This window comes from Bos grunniens, chromosome 12 (assembly GCF_055505025.1).
Source record: "Bos grunniens cultivar Pamir isolate PY7600 chromosome 12, Bosgru_T2T1.0, whole genome shotgun sequence".
NCBI classification, from domain to species: Eukaryota; Metazoa; Chordata; class Mammalia; order Artiodactyla; family Bovidae; genus Bos; species Bos grunniens.
Genome location: NC_141176.1, coordinates 2,027,347 through 2,049,696, shown reverse-complemented (window position 1 = coordinate 2,049,696; position 22,350 = coordinate 2,027,347). Strand labels below are relative to the sequence as shown.

The 22,350-nt window shown below is 37.3% G+C and overlaps 1 protein-coding gene across 13 annotated transcripts in view; it reads left to right on the top strand.

Annotated features, from left to right (window-relative positions):
* Window positions 1-22,350, top strand: part of TDRD3 (tudor domain containing 3) — a 217,514-nt gene that overhangs the window by 89,701 nt on the left and 105,463 nt on the right. For 11 of the 13 annotated variants that reach the window (XR_015137568.1, XR_015137569.1, XM_086328443.1 and 8 more), the window contains 2 exons: window positions 11,970-12,130; window positions 17,870-18,011. Coding sequence is in view for 9 of the 13 variants with exons in the window: in XM_086328443.1 (XP_086184569.1) it covers window positions 11,970-12,130; window positions 17,870-18,011 (303 nt within the window). In the remaining 4 variants the exon portion in view is untranslated. The remainder of the gene's footprint in view (window positions 1-11,969; window positions 12,131-17,869; window positions 18,012-22,350) is intronic. The other 2 variants (XM_086328446.1, XM_086328445.1) reach the window with 1 other exon arrangement.

The following is a 22,350-nucleotide window of genomic DNA, read 5'->3' as shown; positions in this document are numbered from 1 at the left end:
AGTCATTGAGTTTTGTGGATGCTTTTAGATACAGGGTTAAAGCTAGAATTTAGAATATTTGCATTTTATTCTGTGTTTTATTTAGATTTAGTACTTTCCTATTTTTTGACTGCTTTGTGTAATTAATTGTATATTATAAACATTAAAATGAAAAAATCATTTTATCTGATCTTTTATTTATATTTTAGAATCTTTCCGAATTGTGTGGAATTAGTCTTAAGACCTATTGTTTCAAATTGAAAATCGAAAAGACTGTAATTCAGGAGTTTCTCAGGAGAGTCTAATAAATAGTTCCTCCTTTTTTATTTTGGTTTTGAATTGATGGAGAAGGAAAGAAGTGGCAAATGTGGGCCAAAATGTGCTGTGCTTAGTTGCTTAGTCGTGTCTCAGTCTATGCGGCCCCATGGACTGTAGCCCGCCAGACTCCTTTGTCTATGGGATTTCCCAGGCAGGAATACTGCAGTGGGTAGCCATTTTCTACTCCAGGAATCTTCCCGATCAACTTTATCATTGACAAAAATTAATTTGGAAGATATAGCTTGGTAGGAGAGACAAATGGATACATTAATTGAAGCACAAACCTGGCAGATTTATACATTCACTATGGCAATGCCAGTCCAGTGAAGAGGCTGAATAGGTACCTCCTCCTCTTCAGGGTCCCTACTTAGATCCCAAGAAATGACGGGTGATGATGAGCCCAAAATATACAGTATATTCTTCCCAATCAGATAAGTAATTCCATAAATGGGTATGTTAGTCTTCTGAGGCTTTTGTATCAAATTCCCACAAACTTGGTGGCATACAATAACAGAGATTTATTCTTTCACAGTCTGTGAGCCAGAAGTCTGAAATCAAGGTGTCAGAAGGGTTGGTTCCTTGTGGAGGCTCTGAAGGAGAGTCTGTTTTATGCTCCTCTCATAGCTTTCAGTAGCTGTGGGCAGTCTTTGGTGTTCTTTGGCTCCTAGATGTGTAACTCCAACTGCTGCCTCCATTTTTTTCCTTCAACGGCCTTTGTACCCGGTGTCTTTGTGTTTATTTCTCCTTGTCTTCTGAAGACACTCATCATTGTGTTTCTCCTAATCCAGGATCATCTAATCTTTAGATACTGATCTTAATTAGATATATCAAGTCCCTTTTCCCAAATAGGACTATGTTTACAGGTTTCATGTGGACCCATCTTTTGGCAGGGCCACTATTTAATTCATTAAATGAGATGAAGAGGCTGAGAGTTGGAGTGAAAGTGAAGAAAGTAGAAGTTTCTCACTTGTGTCTGACTCTTTGTGACCCCACGGACTGAACAGTCTGTGGAATTCTCCAGGCCAGAATACTGGATTGGGTAGCCGTTTGCTTCTCCAGGGGATCTTCCCAACCCAGGGATCGAACCCAGGTCTCCTGAATTGCAGTCAGATTCTTTACCAGCTGAGCCACCAGGAAAGCCAAGAGTTGGAGTAATGAAATAAACTTGCTGCTTGCTAGGAAACATGGAGTTGGGAGCAAGTGTTCTTCCCTAGCACTCCTAGCTTTTTGTTCTCATGATCAGTCAGTTGTAGGAGATGAGCAAAAACAGTCCTGTTCTGTGTGGTTGGCATTGTTTTCAATTTGTGTTTCTTTGGCAGAATCTTTTAAAGCCACATTTTCATTTTTGTGATCATTAATGGTTAAAACTAGGTCATATTACCAGTATATTCATTTAACTGCACGCAAATAAATGTCAGTTTGTCACAGAACATTGGAAACAAACAAACCAGTGAAGGTGCCATGTCAATACCCATGTGATGTAGATTTTCCCAAATTCTATTAAGATGCCTTGTGACTGTAAACCATATGGACTGAGTGAGGGTGCCCTTGTTGCTCCGATTATGAAGTATTAATAATATTTAATTTCTTTGTTCCTAAAAATTAAATAGAAACAGTTGTTTTCATCCCACACTTAAGTGAATGTATACTCCGTAGAATCATTTTGGTTCACATAGATCTAGATCTTCACTGATGGTCTAATAGAACTTTTTGCAGTGATGTAGGACCGTCTGTTTCTCTATTATGCAGGTATAGAATAATCAAAATGTGATCTGTGTGACTGAAGAATTGAACTTTTAATTTCACTAAATGTTAATTAATTTAAATGTAAATTTAAAAAGTTTTATATGGTTAGTGGACTCTGTTGGACAGCAAAAGCTAAACATATGAATAAAGAAAATGATGAACATTATAAGAACCATAATATGCCTTTGGTTTAAATGACTTTATTTTAATGGCATTAACAAAAATAAAGGAAAAGTTTATTCTGAATCAGTAGCTTATTGTTGTTAAAGGTCGGCTTATTTCAACTTAGAATTTTATTTCATAACAGAAACTTAGATGTAATTTTTGTCTCTTTTCTCTAATTATATTCTTGAGAGATCCTAGCCCTTCTTCTTTTGTTGTTGTTTTTACTCGGTAAGTCATGTCCTACGCCTTTGTGACCCGATGGATTGTAGCCCGCCAGGCTCCTCTGTCCATGGGATTTTCCAGGCAAGAATATTGGAGTGGGTTGCCATTTCCTTCTCCAGGGGATCTTCCTGACCCAGGGATCCAATCCGTATCTCCTGCATTGGCAGGTGAATTCTTTACCACTGACCCACCAGGAAAGCCCAATTATATTCTCTAGGGCTAAATTTTGGAGAAGGCAATGGTGACCCACTCCAGTACTCTTGCCTGGAAAATCCCATGGATGGAGGAGCCTGGTAGGCTGCAGTCCATGGGGTCGCTAGGAGTCGGACATGACTGAGCGACTTCACTTTCACTTTTCACTTTCATTTTTCACTTTCATGCACTGGAGAGGAAATGGCAACCCACTCCAGTGTTCTTGCCTGGAGAATCCCAGGGATGGGGGAGCCTGGTGGGCTGCCATCTATGGGATTGTGCAGAGTCGGACACGACAGAAGCGACTCAGCAACAGCAGCAGCAGCAGCAGGGCTAAATTTTATAACAGAATTATTTCTTTGTGGGCAAAATACTAGTAAATATAGGGTAGAAATTTGTCAACTTGGGAACATGCCTACTCAAGAAATTAAGTGTAAATGTCTTTTCATATTTCTTTTTCTCTTTGTTAAAATATATATTGAACTAATATGTACAAAAAGGTATTACTTAAAAATCTTTTTATAACAAAAAAGCTTTTGTTCTTTGTCAGAATAATAGTATTTAAAGGTATGATATTTTATAATGTAGAAAGTGTCAGCTCGTTAAATTTATTTTTCATACATATAAGCAGATTTTGCTCTCATTCTCCAATTATGCCATAGCATTTTATTATATTAAAACTTTTGACTTAATAGTTAGCCTATCAATTTTCTTTTTGTCTTTGATTGAAATATGGCTAGAGAGAACACTTCTTCTCCTTATTGCCAATGCATATAATACAGCATTACATTTAAACTCACTTAAAGAGGAAATATGAAAATAAATGTAGTTCACACTTCTTGGATTTTATGTAGTTTAAATTTTGGAATTTTTTAAATTCCAGAAGAGGGTGTACTTTATTTATTTAATAAAGAGATTTTATTTAAGAGAACTGTTACAAGTTGGGGAAATGACTGTTGCAATACAGGGACGGGGCCTTTTGTAATAGGGAGAACACTTTGACTACAGATCTGCAAGTATCTTAAATTCAACTTTAGAACTTACCTTTGAGGATTCTGAAAGAGAAGGCATTAGAGGAAGTCATCCAGAGGTCATGACTTCCTGTTGAGACTAGAACTGGACCCGGACAATCAGAGACTCTTCACCCCTTTCCTGTACTTGGAATGTAGGTGCTGCCCACCATTCCCACAGTGTGAGCTTGGTTTGAGGATGTAGCCCTGAGAGAACAATGTGCTGTTGAGGCCATCTGGACAGTACATGTGCCTGGACCATGTTAGAACCTTCATGTGCACGTTTAAGATTGTGACTGATGGCTACAGAGGCCTACTCACTTTGTAGCGATGCAAGACAAACTGCCCGTGTACGTTCTCTTACTTATAAACCTGCCACTTACCTGTCTGGAGTGAACTACCTCTTTTTCTTTTTTTCTTTTAAATATTTTTAATGAGTACATTTTTGCTATCTGGAAATCACAAAATTTTTTATATTAAATTAGCCAATTGCATTCAATATTTAAAAAGAAATTAACCTGCTACTTCAAAGAAAATCACAGCTGGCATTCAGTAGTAATCTTGTGTATAATATGATCTATGCTTGAGGCCAACTTATTACCCTCTTTCCTCCATTTAAATTTTTTAAATTAGTTTATTTTAATTGAAGGATAATTACTTTAAAATCTTTTGGTGATTTTTGCCATACATCAGCATGAATCAGCCACAGGTGCACATGTGTCCCCCCATCTTGAACTCCCCTCGCACCTCCCTTTCCAGCCCATCCCTCTGGGTTGTCCCAGCGCACTGGCTTTGAGTGCCCTGCTTCATGCATAGAACTTGCCCTGGTCATTTGTTTTACATATGGTAATATGCATATTTCAATGTTATTCTCTCAGATCATCCCCCTGCCTTCTCCCACATAGTCCAAAAGTCTGTTCTTTACATCTGTATCTCTCTTGGTGCCTTTCATAAAGGATCATCATTACCATCTTTCTAAATTCTGTATATATTTGTTAATATACTGTATTGCTTTTTCTCTTCCTGACTTACTTTATTCTGTCTAATAGGCTCCAGTTTCATCCACCTCTTTAGAACTGACTCAAATGTGTTCTCTTTTTATGGCTGATTAATATTCCGTTGTGTATATGTACCACAACTTCCTTATCCGTTATCTGTTGATGGACATCTAGGTTGCTTCCATGTCCTAGCTATTATAAACAGTGCTGCAATGAACATTGGGGTACATGTGTCTCTTTGAATTCTGGTTTCCTCGGTGTGTATGCCCAGCAGTGGGATTGCTGGATCATAAGGCAGTTCTATTTCCAGTTTTTTAAGGAATCTCCACAGTGTTCTCCATAGTGACTGTACCAGTTTGCATTCCCACCAACAGTGTAAGAGGGTTCCCTTTTCTCCACATCCTCTCCAGCATTTATTGTTTGTCAACTTTTTGATGGTGGCCATTCTGACCGGTGTGAGATGATACCTCATTGTGGTTTTGGTTTGCATTTCTCTAATAATGAGTGATGTTGAGCATCTTTTCATGTGTTTATCAGCCATCTGTATGTCTTCTTTGGAGAAACGTCTGTTTAGTTCTTTGGCTCACTTTCTGATTGGGTTATTTGTTTTCCTGGTATAGAGCTGCATGAGCTGCTTATTTATTTTGGAGATTAATTTTTGTCAGTTGTTTCGTTTGCTGTTCTTTTCTCCCATTCTTAAGGCTACCTTTTTACCTTGCTTATAGTTTCCTTCATTGTGCAAAAGCGTTTAAGTTTATTTAGGTCCCATTTGTTTGTTTTTTTCTAAGTATTTTATTCTTTTCATTGCAATGGTTAATGGGATTGTTTCCTTAATTTCTCTGTTTTTTCATTCTTAGTGTATAGGAATGCAAGGGATTTCTATGTATTAATTTTATATCCTGCAGCTTTACTATATTCATTGATTGCTGCTGCTGCTGCTAGTTGCTTCAGTCGTGTCCGACTCTGTGTGACCCAATGGACAGCAGCCCATCCTATGTCCACAGGATTCTCTAGGCAAGAATACTGGAGTGGGTTGCTATTTCCTTCTCCATATTCATTGATTAGCTCTAGTAATTTTCTGGTTGTACCTTTAGGGTTTACTATGTAGAAGATCATGTCATCTGCAAACAGTGAGAGTTTTACTTCTTTTCCAATCTGGATTTCTTTTATTTCTTTTTCTTCTCTGATTGCTGTGGCTAGGACTTCCAAAACTATGTTGAATAGTAGTAGTGAGAGTGGGCACCCTTGTCTTTTTCCTGATTTTAGAGGAAATGCTTTCACTTTTTCACCATTGAGGATAATGTTTGCTTTGGGTTTGTCAGATATGGCTTTTATTATGTTGAGGTATGTTCCTTCTGTGCCTACTTTCTGAATAATTTTTATCATAAATGGGAGTTAAATTTTGTCAAAGGCTTCCTCTGTATCTATTCAGATAATATAATGGTTTTTATTTTTCAGTTTGTAATATGGTATATCACATTGATTGATTTGTGAATATTGAAGAATCCTTGCATCCCTGGATAAAGCTCACTTGGTCATGATGTATGATCCTTTTACCGTGTTGGTGAATTCTGTTTGCTAGAATTTTCTTGAGGATTTTTGCATCTATGTTCATAAGTGATATTGGCCTATAGTTTTCTTTTTTTGTGGTATCTTTGTCTGGTTTTGGTACTAGGGTGATGGTGGCCTCATAGAATGAGTTTGGGAGTTTACCTTCCTCTGAGAATTTCTGGAAGAGTTTGAGTAGGATAGGTGTTAGCTCTTCTCTAAATTTTTGGTAGAATTCAACTGTGAAGCCGTCTGGTCCTGGGCTTTTGTTTGCTGGAAGATTTTTGATTACAGTTTCAATTTCTGTGCTTCTGATTTGTCTGTTCAGATTTTCTATTTCCTCCTGGTTCAGTTTTGGAAGGTTATTCTTTTCTAAGAATTTGTCCATTTCTTCCAAGCTATCCATTTTATGGGCATATAGTAGCTCATAGTAGTCTCTTACTATCTTTTGTATTTCTGTGTTGTCTGTTGTGATTTCTCCATTTTCATTTCTAATTTTGTTGATTTGATTTTTTTTCCGTTTTTTTCTTGATGAGTCTGGCTAATGGTTTGTCTATTTTACTTATCTTCTCAAGAACCATATTTTAGTTTTGTTGATCTTTGTTAGAGTCTCCTTCATTTTCATTGTGACCTGCTCTAATTTTTATGATTTGTTTCCTTCTACTAACTTTGGTGTTTTTGTGTTCTTTTTCTAGTTACTTTAGGTGTAAAGTTAGGTTGTTTATTTGATGTTTCTCTTGTTTCTTGAGGTAGGCTTGTATTGCCATGAATATCCCTCTTAGCACTGCTTTTACTGAATCCTATAGGTTTTAGATTGTTGTGTTTTCATTTTTATTTCTTTCTATGCATGTTTTTATTTCCTTTTTGACTTCTTTCCATGATCTGTTGGTTATTTAGAAGTGTGTTGTTTAGCCTCCAAATGGTTGGATTTTTAACAGTTTTTTCATGTAGTTGACATCTAATCTTACTGCATTGTGATCAGAAAAGTAGCTTGAAATGATGTCAATTTTAAAAAATTTACCAAGGCTAGAGTTATGGCCCAGGATGTGCTCTATCCTGGAGAATGTTCTGTGTGCATTTGAGAAAAAAAAGGTAAATTCCATTGTTTTTGGGTGAAATGCCCTATAGATATCAATTAGGTCTAACTGGTCCATTGTATCATTTAGTTTGTGTTTCCTTGCTTATTTTCTGTTTGATTGATCTATTCATGGGTGTGAGTGGGGTATTAAAGTCCCTATTATTATTGTGTTTTTGTTAATTTCCTGTTGCATACTTGTTAGCATTTGCCTTATGTATTGAGGTGCTCCTATGTTGGGTGCATATATATTTATAATTGTTACATCTTCTTCTTGGATTGACCCTTTGATCATTATGTAGTGTCCTTCTTTGTCTCTCATTATGGTTTTTATTTCAAAGTCTATTTTATCTGATATGAGTATTGCTTCTCCTGCTTTCTTTTGGTCTCCATTTGCATGAAATATCTGTTCTAGCTCTTCACTTTCAGTTTGTATGCATCCCTAGTTTTGAGGTGGTCTCGTGTAGACAGCATATGTAGGGGTCTTGGGTTTGTAGCTACTTGGCTAGTCTGTCTTTTGGTTGGTCCGTTTAACCCCAAAAATTTCTTTTCATTTAAGGTGATTATTTTAGGTAGCTTTCTTTACATTTAAGGTACTTATTGATAAGTATGATCCCTTTACCATTTCCTTTGTTGTTTTGGGTTCGTTTTTATAAACCCTTTCTGTGTTTCCTGTCTAGAGAGGATCCTTTGGCATTTGTTGAAGAGCTGGTTTGGTGTGCTGAATTCTGTCAGCTTTTGCTTGTCTGTAAAACTTTTGATTTCTGCTTCGTATCTGAATGAGATCCTTGTTGAGTAGAGTAATCTTGGTTGTAGGTTTTTCTCTTTTATCACTTTTATGTCCTGCTATTCCCTTCTGGTCTGAAGAGTTTCTATTGAAAGATCAGCTTTTATCCTTATCCCCTTGTGTGTTATTTGTTGCTTTTCCTTTGCTGCTTTTAATATTTGCTCTTTGTGTTTAATTTTTGTTAGTTTGTTTAATATGTGTCTTTGGGCATTTTGTCTTGGGTTTATCCTGTTTGGGTCTCTCTGGGTTTCTTAGACTTGGATGACTTTTCCTTCCCCATTTTAGGGAAATTTTTGACTATTATCTCCTCAAGTGTTTTCTTATCCCTTTCTTTTTGTCTTCTTCTTCTGGGAAACCTATGTTTGAATATTGTGACGTTTAATATCATTCCAGAGGTCTCTGGGGTTGTCCTCATTTCTTTTTTCTTTTTTCCTTCTTAACTCTCTGCTTCATTTATTTCCACCATTGTGTCTTCCACCTCACTTATCCTCTCTTCTACCTCAGTTTTTCTACTGATACGAGTATATGGTTCCCTCCAGAGGTTTTTAATCTCAGTTATTGCATTGTCCATTATTGATTGACCCTTCTTAATTTCTTCTAGGTCATGGTTAAACATTTCTTTCTTCTTCTCAATCCTTGTCTCTAGTCTGTTTATCTGTAACTCCATTTTGTTTTCAAGATTTTGGACTATATTTACTATCATTATTCTGAATTCTTTTTCAGGTAGACTCCCTATCTCCCCCTCTTTGGTTTGGTTTGGTGGGTTTTTGTCATGTTCCTTCACCTGATGAATATTTCTCTGCCTTTTCATTTTGTTTAGACTGCTGTGTTTGGGGTTTCCTTTCTGCAGGCTAGAAGGTTGTGGTTCCTCTTAATTTTGAAGTCTGCTCCCTGTGAGTGGGGTTGGACCAGTGGCTTTTTGGGGTTTCCTTGGGGGAACTTGTGTCTGTGTCCTGGTGGGTGGAACTGGATCTCTTCTCTCTGGACTGCAGTCAAGTGTCCAGTAGTGAGTTTGGGGATGTCTGTGGGTTTGGTATGGCTTTGGGCAGCCCATCTTTTAATGTTCAGGGTTGTGTTACCGTTTTTCTGGAGAATTAGTGTGGTATTAATTAGCTTAGTTAGCTAGTTGGCTTTTGGGTGGAGCTTGGTTTCAGTGTAGGTATGGAGACTTTTGGTAGCCTTAGGGTTTTGGCCCTCCTCCTACAAGAGTGTCAACACTTCTCCATCCATACAGTGCAGAAGATAAAACCCCTAGGTTAATGGTGAAACACCTCTCTACAGCCAGGAACACCCAGAGAGATTCACAGAGTTTTATAAACAAGAGAAGAGGGAAGAAGGAGATAGAGGTGACCAGGAGGAGAAAAGGGAGAGTTAAAAGGGGAGAGAGCAGTCAAGCCAGTAATCAAGTCCCTCAGTGAAAATGGATACTGAAGATTAGATTCCTAAAGGTGCAAAATTGATAACAAATTTTAAAAAGCAAAGATTAAAAACTAGAATAGAGATTTAACTCTCAAAAATTCAATATAAATAATACAAAACAAAATCAGTCAGAAAAAAAAATATATATGGAGTTTGTTTTAAAAAATAGGTCTTTTTTTTTTCCAGAAAGGTAATAGTAGGCTATAAAAATGAAAGTTAAAGGAGTAATAAATAATTTTTTTTTAAATTACAAAGTGATAATAGTAAAAATATACCTAGGAATTTCTCTGGCACTGTTGTGGGCAGTGTGGGGTCAGTTCAGTGTCAGATAGTCCATTGTTCTGGCTTGTACTTCTTCTCAAGGTCTACAAGTGAAGTCGCTCCGTCGTGTCCGACTCTTTGCGACCCCATGGACTATAGCCTATCAGGCTCCTCCGTCCATGGGATTTTCCAGGCAAGAGTGCTGGAGTAGATTGCCATTTCCTTCTCCAGGGGATCTTCCTGACCCGGGAATTGAACCCGGGTGTCCCGCATTGCAGGCAGATGCTTTACCGTCTGAGCCACCAGGGAAAAATGTGCAGTCTCAGCATTACCTGAAGGGTTTTAGTCTGTTGAAGGCGTTCCCCACTTCTTTGTTTATTTTGGTTTCTTCTTTTGCAAGTCTCTTCAGCGTCTAGTTTCTGCCCTGATACGAGGGGATGAAGCTGGCCACTTATTTAGGGTCACTTGTTTAGTTGTCCTGTGGAGAGGGAGGGACACTGCAAACAGATACCTCTGGCACGTGTGGGTAATGCTCACAGTGGATGGACCACAACTGGTTTGCCACAGGCGAAGGCGTCATGTACTTTGTGGTCCACAGTGCTCAGGCTCCAGGGTGCTCTGCAAGGGCACTGTCCCAAGTGGACCTTGTGTTTCGTACACGTCCCAGGTCTGAGCTACTGAGATTCTCAGGTGCTCTGCAAGGGCACAGATGCAGTTGGTTTGTACGTTTTGTGCCCTTTCCAGGTCCAGGCAGCTCAGGTGACTGGTTGCTTGGTGAGTGCACTGTCCCAGGTGGGCCATGTGTCTTATCACCTCCCTGGTTCCGGCGGCTAGGTTTGCCGGGTGCACCACCAGGTGTGCTGTGTGTCTCCTCTGGGGAGCTGATCTCAGGCTCGACCCTCCTGGCAGATGTCAGCCATCCAGGATCCCAGGAAGACGTGGTTAGCAACTGGCAGCCTGCTCACAGTTTGGTGGAAAATGTGGTCTCTGGTGCTGAGATTGCAGTGGCCCCTTGCCTTCCAGCTCTGGCTGTCACACACTTGCATCTCTGCCTCCCAGGAGGGAGGGCCCTAAAGAGCAGCTGGCTTGTTCTCCTTTGGTATTTGCTAGGGCACAAGCCTTTGTTCTATAAGTGTGCCAGGGGTCACCATAAGGAGTCAGAACCTTTAGAGGGAAAAGTCCTTTTTCCTTCCTTTTTTTGTCTCCCTGGCAGTGGCATGTTTTGGGTTACTGTGTCACATTAGCCTCCTCAGATTGTCCTCAGGGCATTCAAGCCCAGTCCTCATCCTAAGGATCAATGCTGCAGCCCATACCTCCCTGCCCAGCCTCCACTCACTGCTGGCGGACACAAGTGTCTGAGCTGCTTCTCCACTGGTAGTTGTGGTTAGGTGCATATTCTGTGTATGTTTTTTTTTTTTTTCTTCCTGTTACATTGCCCTCAGATTCCAAAGCTCCCCACTGACATGCCTGTGAGAGGGTTTCCTGTTGTGTGGAAACTTCTCCTTCATGACTCCCTCCCCAGGACGGATCTCTTCCCATAAATCCTTTGTCTCTGTTTTTGCCTTTTATATTTTCTCCTACCTCCTTTTGAAGAGATTGGGCTGCCTTTCTGGGTGTCTGGTGTCCTCCATTTTCATTCACAAGTTGTTTTGTGTAAATTGTTCAACATTCAAATGATCTTTTGATGAATTTATAGTGGAGAAAGTGGTCTCCCTATCCTATTTCTCTGCCATCTTGGGACATCCCCCCACACCCCCCCCCGCCCCCCGCCCCGCCTTCCCCAGAGTATACTTTAAACTTGATACTTTTGAACAGAAAACAGTCCTTTCCACTGTTGTTGTGAAGTTGATATCCCTTAAAAAATTGCCAATGTTTTTAATTCCAGAATGTCTGTTAATGTACACGGGTGGAAAAGGGAGGCTATATGTGAACAATTTAGAGCACATAAGATGAAAAACATCTTTTAATATAACATTAATTCAGAAAATAACTTTTTCCCTAACATTTTTTCCTTTGTTTTCTGAAAATTAATTCAGAATTATATTTTAAAAAATCCTTCAAAAGACCTTTTTGAAGTTTTATCTTTAAATTAAAAAAAACCCTGATGTATGTAACAGTTTAAAATTTGAGCTTATTTAATTGAAATATCATTATAAAGAATAAAATATAACCATTAAGGAAAAGAGAAAGATTAAAGTGAAAACAGTGCTGTGGCTACAGGTGATATTTATTCCTTTGTCTTCTCACAGCTTGAAGGTCCATGTGTTTTGCAAATTCAAAAAATTCGCAATGTTGCTGCACCAAAGGATAATGAAGAATCTCAGGCTGCACCAAGGATGTTGCGTTTACAGATGACTGATGGTCATATAAGTTGCACAGCAGTAGAATTTAGTTACTTGTCAAAAATAAGGTAATTGGCTCTTTATTGTGTATATTTGTTGTGTTTAAAGGTACAATTCACAATGGATTTTATTTCTAAGACCTTTAAAAAGAAGGAATGAACTCTTAAGTACATGTTATAGTTTTTCAGTATAAATTAGAGAGTTTGTACTATATCTGTAAAGAGAAATAGTTTAAACTGGATTTAGTTGCTTTAACATTAATAACAAAAACAGAAATTTAAGATATTCTTACATGGAAAGTAATCTTGTTAATTTTATCACTAAATTTTAGATTGTTAAAAATTTTCCGAACAGAAAGTGAAAGTGAAGTCGCTTAGTCGTGTCCGACTCTTTGTGACTCCATGGACTGTAGCTTAACAGGCTCCACCATTCCATGGGATTTTCCAGGCAAGAGTACTGGAGTGGGTTGCCATTTCCTTCTCCAGAGGATCTTCCCAACCTAGGGATCAAACCCAGGTCTCCCACATTGTAGGCAGACACTTTACAGTCTGAGCCAAATTTCTTTAAATATGTTACAGTTTCTTCCTTGACAGTTAGTTGTGACCATCACACTGTTTAGTGGTTTAGAAAAGTTATAGGCAAATGAGTTTTCTTGGAGGAAATGATTTAAGCTAGAGAGATTTGTATGTTGCTCCACTTTCTAAAAGGGGGAATAATTCTATAAGGAAAAATTTCCAAATCCTTCTTTTGCCTGTTTTTATAATAGGCTTTTAGAGTCATGCCTGTTGGAATGGAAAAAAGCAGTGAGAGGCAAGGGAAAGTGTCTCCATTATTCTCAGTGTCTCCATTAGATCCATTTGAACTCTTTTTTCTGAGATGGGAATTTTCATTGGACATTTGCAAACAGTCCCTCTCACGTTTTTCTTTTCTTAGTCATTTTATATGCTTATGTTTGCTGCTCAGAGTCTTTTGTGCTTTTTCCATTTAATATTAATGCTGAGACCACACTTCTTTCCTGCCCAAGCATTTGTTCTAACATTTTTATCTGGTGCTGGAGGGTCAAAGATACAAAGAATTTAGATTTTGCCCCCAAGTAGCTTATATGGTGGAGAAGGCAATGGCAACCCACTCCAGTGTTCTTGCCTGGAAAATCCCTGGTAGGCTGCAGTCCATGAGGTCGCTAAGAGTTGGACATGACTGAGGGACTTTACTTTCACTTCTCACTTTCATGCATTGGAGAAGGAAATGGCAACACACTCCAGTGTTCTTGCCTGGAAAATCCCATGGGCGGGGGAGCCTGGTAGGCTGCCATCTATGGGGTCGCACAGAGTCGAACATGACTGAAGCGACTTAGCAGTAACAGCAGCTTCTATGGCAATGAGATAAGTACACAGCATACAGATTATAATATATATATAATCTAAAAGGAATAGGAGTTCAGGAAATTGCCTGTACCTAAGAGAGCCAGGAATAAGACTTAAAATATGAATAGGTATTTTGAGAGAGATTGGGGTAGGGGATGGCACGTGCAAAGACAGGGTACCCTGACAACAGATGAGTGAAAAGTTACACTTAGAAGAGCTTGGGTGATTGGCATGATGGTATATGGGAGGAAATATGGTAGGTTGAGGCCTTGTATTCCGCAATCAGTGGTCTCGTTCTTTTTTCCTTCCTTCATCTAGTGTCTGCCTTTGGTGAGGGAGGCTCCTTGTGAGGGAGGCTCCTTCCTTAGAAGAGAGTATTAATGTTTGTCGAAAATGCTGATTTTCATATACAAAGTGGGGTATATTGACTTTGTGATTATGTTGTCTTTTCTTTGAAGAGTAGAATGATTCCTACTTTTATGGAAATACAGGCTTTCCTCCTTTGACTGAGTAGGAAGACTTGCTATGTAATGGCTCATTCTCTCATTTTACTGCTGTATATTTTTCTGTGGTAAATGAAAGCACAAGATCAACCCAGAGAAGAGGGTCTCTTACGCCGTTCACCATTTTCTTTTGTTGAATTTATTACATTTTGACAATTGAGAAAAAGTGTTGCTTCTTTTTCATTTGCTCATCATTGAAACAACATGACTACTTTTGGTTCTATAGAAACAATAGCTTACAGAAGTGTTCTTCCATGTGAACAAGTTGGGAAACTATTTTCAAAATAAGTTTGGTGGTTAGTGGTTGTAACTCACTAGGGAGGATAAACCAGGAATTGGTATAGAATGTGTTTTCACCATGTGTTTTCACCACTGGGCATCGCATTTCTCTGGGGGTGCTTCGTTCTACTCATCTATCGTATCTCCAGCCTCACTTCTTCCTATAGTTTTTTTTTTTTTTTTTTTTTAATTTAAATGAAGAGAGAGAATAAAGGAACTTTGGAGTGCCAATCAAGTATTAGTTAAATTGCAATATGCTCTCTGAGTAAGTTATGACCCTGAAGGTGATATAATAAAAATTTTATTAAAGTTTTAGCACCCGTTTATTTATTTTTTTTTTAATTTTATTTTATTTTTAAACTTTACATAATTGTATTAGTTTTGCCAAATATCGAAATGAATCCGCCACAGGTATGTATGTGTTCCCCATCCTGAACCCTCCTCCCTCCTCCCTCCCCATACCATCCCTCTGGGTCGTCCCAGTGCACTAGCCCCAAGCATCCAGTATCGTGCATCGAACCTGGACTGGCAACTCGTTTCTTACATGATATTTTACATGTTTCAATGTCATTCTCCCAAATCTTCCCACCCTCTCCCTCTCCCACAGAGTCCATAAGACTGTTCTATACATCAGTGTCTCTTTTGCTGTCTCGTACACCAGGTTATTGTTACCATCTTTCTAAATTCCATATATATGCGTTAGTATACTGTATGTTTATTCTTTTGTGGGAATAGAATTGTAATTCAGTGACTATAACTCTTTCTCAATTATCCTAGTGAGATTGTATGTTTGACTTCAGAAAATTCACTATCTTTTCCCTCTTAACCTATTAGAGAAAGAGTTTGGAAAGGTACAGTCATTTTACATAAAGATAACTCATTATCTGCTTTCACATTAGCTTTTGGTTTTAAAAATATATTATCATAATGAAAATGCCCCTGTAATTTGCTTCCTACTTTTTAAGGTCTTGTGTAGTTTCTTATATTGCTAATTTGTGATTTTTACATTTTCATTACACTTTCCAATTTTATCAATATGTTAGAAATTATTGGCTAAAAATGGCTCTAAAGAACTCATTGATTTTATGTAAATATTGTAATTCATTAATAATTTCTTTATAGGTTAAGAGTAGGGCACCTTGGTATTCTTGGTGCTTATTTTTTAAAATTTATCCCTAAATGGTGACTATAGAGTTAGAAAATCTGTATCTGCTCTTTACCTGGAACTGGGAAAAACTTCACTTAGTGTATCTGTATTCAGTTGTTGCTGATTTTGAAGTTTGATAGGCATTGTGCAAAGTTTCCTACATTTATTACCATATGCTGTTGCTAAGTCGCTTCAGTCATGTCCGACTCTGTGTGACCCCATAGACGGCAGCCTACCAGGCTCCTCCATCCATGGGATTCTCCAGGTAAGAATACTGGAGTGGGGTGCTATCTCCTTCTCCAATGCATGAAAGTGAAAAGTGAAACTGAAGTCACTCAGTCGCGCTCGACTCTTAGCGACCCCATGGACTGTAGCCTACCAGGCTCCTCTGTCCATGGGATTTTCCAGGCAAGAGTACTGGAGTGGGGTGCCATTGCCTTCTCCATATTACCATATAGCTCTCTACTTAAGAGTTAAGTTAGGCAAGGCTGTCCATGACCATTTGTTTTGTTAAGTTACATAAAATGACTAAGAATGATTAAGCATGGGGTCCTTAAGATAATTTTAGGATAATTTTTACCAAATAATGTTTTACTCTGATGGGATTTTTGAAACCTTAAAAATAGGCATATTCTGTGTCTTCTTGTTAATGACCATTTTATCAACCATTTTTCTTCAAAATAAACCAGCGATACCAATGCTTTCATTGATTTGCTTTTAAAAAAAGTTAATTTATTTTAATTGGAGGATAATTACTTTACAATATTGTGGTAGTTTTTGCAATACATTGACATGAATCAGCCAAGGGAGCTCCCCATCTTGGGGAGTAACATGTGTCTCCCCATCCTGAACCACCTCCCATGCTCCCCGCATCCCCCCACCAATTGATTTGCTTTTGCACTATCACCCATTCCAGTATTCTTGCTTGGAGCATCCCATGGACAGAGGAGCCTGGCAGGCTACAGTCTATAGGGTTGCAAAGAGTCAGACATGACTGAAGTGACTTAGTATGCACACACACATTCCACATGGTGAATTTTATAAATTTTTAAAAATGTGACAGTGTGAAAGCCTCTCAGCATGATTTTCTAATTTATCTTAAGTGCTTTAGGACCGTCTTTATTCCTTTTTGCAGTTCTTTACCCCTTGCTGCTATGTTTGAAGAGATGCAGTGGGGCTTAGTATATATGCTTTTACTTTAGGATAAACCTATGTGATGAAATGGATTTCTTTCATTTTTTCCTTTACTGAAAGACTGGTAGAAGGATAAACAATTTTTTCTCTGGTTTTTGTAAAAGGGGTCATGGTATGATAATGTTTGTTCCAAATCTGATAATGTTAACCTATTATGGAAAAATCCTTTTGAAGTCAGTATGCTTTAGAGTAAATAACTCTTATTTGATCTTTAACTGGATGGTTAATAAAAAGAGCATTGTTTTAGGATTACAGTAGTTTATATAGATGTTAAATGTCTCGGTTTCTTACAGATTTGTTATCTCTTTTGTATTGGAATTTAATTTTTTAACACAGTATAAAATGAGGTTTGGAAAAATGGAAAATTCTTTTCATTACACATTTCTCTCCACATGTTAACACCTTGTAATTATCAAGGCAGAATTGTTTAACATCCTTTGAGATCATAGACTCCAAGTATCTTAAAAGAAGGAGCTGTAAACATTGCACTGAAAACTTGCTTTAAAGCTTTACCTGACCTGTTAGTTAGGGTAACTCTGGGAGTTGGTGATGGACAGGGAGGCCTGGCATGCTGCAGTTCATGGGGTCGCAAAGAGTAGGACATGACTGAGTGACTGAACTGAACTGACCTGTTAGTTTGTAGATAAACAACTGATAATAAGCTTTGAATGGTGCTAATAAGAGTTTAGAAATTCTCTCTATTAAAAATGGTTGCCCTTCCTCCCCAGGTGATGTAGTAAATTTAGACTATAATTCAACTGTTATTAGTAAATGACAGTGGTGTTTGCAAAATTTTGCTTTGTACTTCTCCTTCAAATTTGATTCTTTTTATTGTGTCATTATGAAGAAAAACCTTCAGATTTTTGGTATATAATATTCATTAAAAGACATTTTCCTATTTGTATTGATAATGTATTAAAAGTTATTTGTGGTTAATAAAAGGCTTCTTTTAAACACCTTAAAAAATGTGAGGTTGTAAAGCTCAGGGGAAAAAAGATCAAATCTTACATTTATACAGTGTAATAGAGTCAAGGAAGTACTTTCACATCTTTTGTTTTCTTTATCTTTAAGTTCATGAGCTATGATTTCTATTATCCATATATTTTTACATGTAGAAAATTAAGGTAGAAAATGACAGTCTTGTACCTGGTCTTCTGATTTCTCCCTGATGACCTGTTCACACTATATAGCCCATCATCTGAAAAATAGTTTTCACATTGGTACATTTTGAAGAATTTTACTAGGTTGTATTATGGGACTGAATTCTAGTTTGGGGAAGGAGCTTAAATGTGTTTTAACTCTTTTTTTCCTTTGCTTTAGCCTAAACACACCACCTGGAACTAAAGTTAAACTCTCAGGTGCTGTGGACATAAAGAATGGATTCCTGCTCCTGAATGACTCTAACACCACAGTTCTTGGCGGTGAAGTAGAACACCTTATCGAGAAATGGGAGTTACAGAGAGTAAGTGTAGATTAAGAAGAACGGTTTGAACTTATAAAATATTACACTCTTTTTGTATAGTCTTTCTTTTAAAGGATTGCCCTATAATGAATAGTAAAATTATTTCTTTATGCCAGAATTGAATAGAGTGGAATACAGTGATCTGTATAGAAATTATCTACCTTTGTTTAAGCATATTGTTCTTCTAAAACAGATGCCTTTTTTCAATATTTGTTATATTTTATTACATATTTTATAAGTCAGTCTTTACTGACAAGTTTTTAAAACTGCTAGGATACCAGTTATAAGCTATGTGTAATATTGTTTTTGTCTAGTCACCAAGTCATGTTCAACTCTTTTGTGACCCCCATGGACTATAACTTGCCAGACTCCTCTGTCCATGAGATTTCCCAGGCAAGAATACTGATGTGGGTCGCCATTTTCTTCTCTGGGGGATCTTCCCGACCTAGGGAACAAATCCACATCTTCTGCATTGGTGGGCAGATTCTTTACCACTGAACCACCAAGGAAGCCCTATATATAATATACCTGTGCTTAATTCTTTCTGCAGAAAACAAGTGTTTGTGCATATATATGAATAACGTGTATTTCTCTTATCTATAAACACACATAGATACAAGTGAAAGCAAATTAGAATTTCACTATAATGAAAGGATTCTTGTTGCATTTGACTTTCTAGTCACATTAGTTGATGTTTTCACCATTTATGTTAACAGAATCTTCATCCTCCTAGTCATCTATGTTATCTAATAATTGTCCTTCTACTTTGCTTCTAGCCACCAGTTCTGTTGCTCAACTGCAGTCAGATCTCTCATCAGTGTCTTGCTCTCAGGTTCCATTGATATTACTGTAGTTTAAGTCTCTGGCCTGGGCTATTTGTAGTAGCCTTTTAGCTGGTTTTACCACATATCCTTTTTCTATCTTCTAATTTATTGTACTCTGCCAGAGTGTCTTTAACATAACTCAGAGCAATGCTACATCCTACTTTTATTTCACATACCTTAGTCAGGGATTCAAGATCACTCATAATCTAGCCCTAGTTCTAGTTTATCTTTTCAGCTTTCTTAATTTTTTTCACACAGGTTTTGTTTTAGCTAAATGAAACTACTTACTCTTCCATTCTCTAGGCTTTTCTCGGTTGTTCTTTTGAAAAAGAAGAAAGATTTTCCCAATTTTAGGATAATTTTAGTTTCTCTTTTATTTTTTAAAATTATTTTATTATTCTTATTTTATTTATTTTTATTTTTTGGCTGTAATGTGTGGCATGTGAGATCTTAGTTTCTCAACCAGGAATTGAACCCTTGGCCCCTGAATTGGAATGGCAGTCTTAACCACTGGATCACCAGGGTAGTCCCAGTTTCTCTCCTAATTCACACATGCCCATATTGTCCCCATGCCTTTTTTTATTTTGGTTTTATTTATTTATTTTTTAAAATTAATTATTTTATTTGATGATAATTACTTTACAATATTGTGGTGATTTTTGCCATACATCAACATGAATCGACCATACTTTTAAACTCAAAATGCTTGTTTTTTCACATAGTGAAATATTTGTTCCTTTATTGAATTCTTAGAATACTTTATTCATGATATGAAGAAGCATATTATTTTTTTACCTAGCAATAAAATTATATTTACTTCTTATCTCCTTTGACTGTAAGCTTTTTGAGGTCAGAATTCCTGTTTTTGTTATTTTTATTCAGTTCTACAAATATCTGTTGAACAGAGTGTATGCCTTGTGCTGGACTCTTGTATCTGTATATTATGTAATCCACCTAGCAGTCTTATAAGAGAGTGTTATGCCCATATGGATCAGAAAATAGGCTTTAAGAACTGTTAAACTAATTTTATGATTGATGGATCTGAGCCTTCCTGTATCTCCAGAGTGATGGCCCTGAGTCTTACATGTAATAAATAAAGTGATTTGATAGTTTCATATAAATAGCCAAGTTTATGAACTGTGAGTTTCCTAGAAAAATCTCACCCATTTCTTGTTATCTTTTCCTTTTATAAGTTGATATATTGTATCCTTAAGAGATTTTTTTTAAAGTGTGTTAATATGTTCTCAAGTCAGACAAACATATTATACATAACTTTTCCAACCCAGCCAAAACTATTAATAATTAAGCATGTATTCCAATATCAAATGGCAAAGTTGATCAGTGGAAAACTTCAGTTACTTTTGCACCAACCTACCTCACTGATTGAAAAGTAGATCAAGCATTCCTCAGAAATTGCTCATCTCCAACATGCAAACACACACATACAAACACATATACTCTCTCACACACACACATACACATATATGCATGGATCAGTGGTAGTTTGACAATTATCCTTGTAATGTTTTATTATATGTTTTTGCACTTTGTTTTCTGAGAGCCATGCTAGTATTTCTTTTTGTGCTGTGCTTAGTCACTTAGTCATATCCGACTCTTTGTGACCACGTGGACTGTAGCCTGCCAGGTTTCTCTGTCCATGGGTTTCTCTGTCCATGGATTCTCTAGGCAAGAACTGGAGTGGATTGCCATGCTTTCCTCCGGGGGATCTTCCTGACCCAGGAACTGAACCAGGGTTCCCTGCATTCCAGGCGGATTCTTTACCAACTGAGCTACCAGGGAATCCCTATTATTTCTTTCTAAAGACTTTTGGGGAAAAAAAAAAAAAAAATAGCCCTAGTATTTCTTTTTAGAGGGCAGTAGAAATTTACATGAAAATGTTTGAAAAACATCTTAATATGATAATAGTTCTCTTTGGTTTTGTATTTTTTTGATTTTGGTAACCATAGTGATGGAGAAATCATGGAGTGTTCAAATTACTTGAGCATCTGGCAGGTGATACCCATAAAAATCAAATGTACACATAAAAATCATAAACCATAGAGTTAATTTTGGAAGCAGTGGGGTTTTCTTGTGGAAGTTTAATGGGTTTACCTCTTTGGCTCTTAAATTTAAGTGTTTGATCCATTTTTAACTAATTCTTAAACATGGTGTAAGTAAAGGGTAAAACTTCATTCTTTTCCATGTGGACATCCAATTTTCCCAGCACCATTTGTTGAAGAGACTCTCCTTTGCCTAATAAATGACCTTATCACCTTCATCACTTGACTTGATGAAAAATCACTTGACTTGAACAGCATGGAGATCAAACCAGTCAGTCCTAAAGAAAATAAGCCCTGAATATTCCTTGGAAGGACTGATCCTGAAGCTGAAGCTCCAATACTTTGGCTACCTTATGTGAAGACCCAACTCCTTGGAAAAGACCCTGATGCTGGGAAAGATTGAAGGCAGGAGGAAAAGGGGGCAACAGAGGATGAGATGGTTGGATGGCATCATCAATTCAACGAACATAATTTGAGCAAACTCCAGGAGATAGTGAAGGACAGGGAAGCATGGCGTGCTGCAGTCCATGGGGTTGCAAATAGTTGGACACAACTGAGCATCTGAACAACAACAAAACGCACGCAAAAATCTATTTCTGGGTTCTTTATTCGGTTAGTCTGTCTTATTGCCACTGTTTTGATTCCTATAACTTTTTAGTAAGTTTTGTAATTGAAAAGTATGAGCTTTTTTCAGGATTATTTTGACTATTCAGGGTCCCTTGAGATCCCATATGAATTTTAGTGTGGATTTTTCCATTTCTTTGAAAAATATTCTTAGGATTTTAATAGGAATTACAGTGAACCTCTAGATCTATTTGAATAGTACTAATATCTTAACATTAAATCTTCCAAGTCATGACCCTCTCATCTTTTTCATTTATTGGTATCTTCTTTAATTTCTTTTAGCAATCTTTTGTAATTTTAATTGCATAGAACTTCTTCTTCTTTGTTTAAGTGTATCCCTAAATGTTTTATTCTGTTTGATTCTAGTATAAATGGAAACTTGTAACTCACAGTTGTTTTTTGCTCAGCCTAGTTCTCAGCAGTGACTTAGGGGAGATCCTGTGCAGGTTTCTGGACCATTTTTTCCTTATGGGACTCTCTTTTTCAAGCCTCTGCCCCAGGGCTTGAATTATTTCAGTCCACCTTGAGCTATGAGACTGATTTTCCCAATGTAACTTTCTGTGCTCTCTGTCTGCATCATGTCTCAAACAGAAAGGCAGAGCTCACCTGTTATTTTTTCTCCTTCTCTTTGGACTTACAGTCCTACATTACTTCTTGCCATGTGTCATAAAGCATTTGTTTCTTATGTGTTGTCCATATTCCTAGTTGTAGAGGGAGATTTAAGTCTTGACTCTTATATATTCATCAGAATGGAAAGTAGAAATCCTGTAATATGCTTTTCACTATATAATGTGTATTGGAAAATGGTATTATTGGCAGCTTATGTGAACT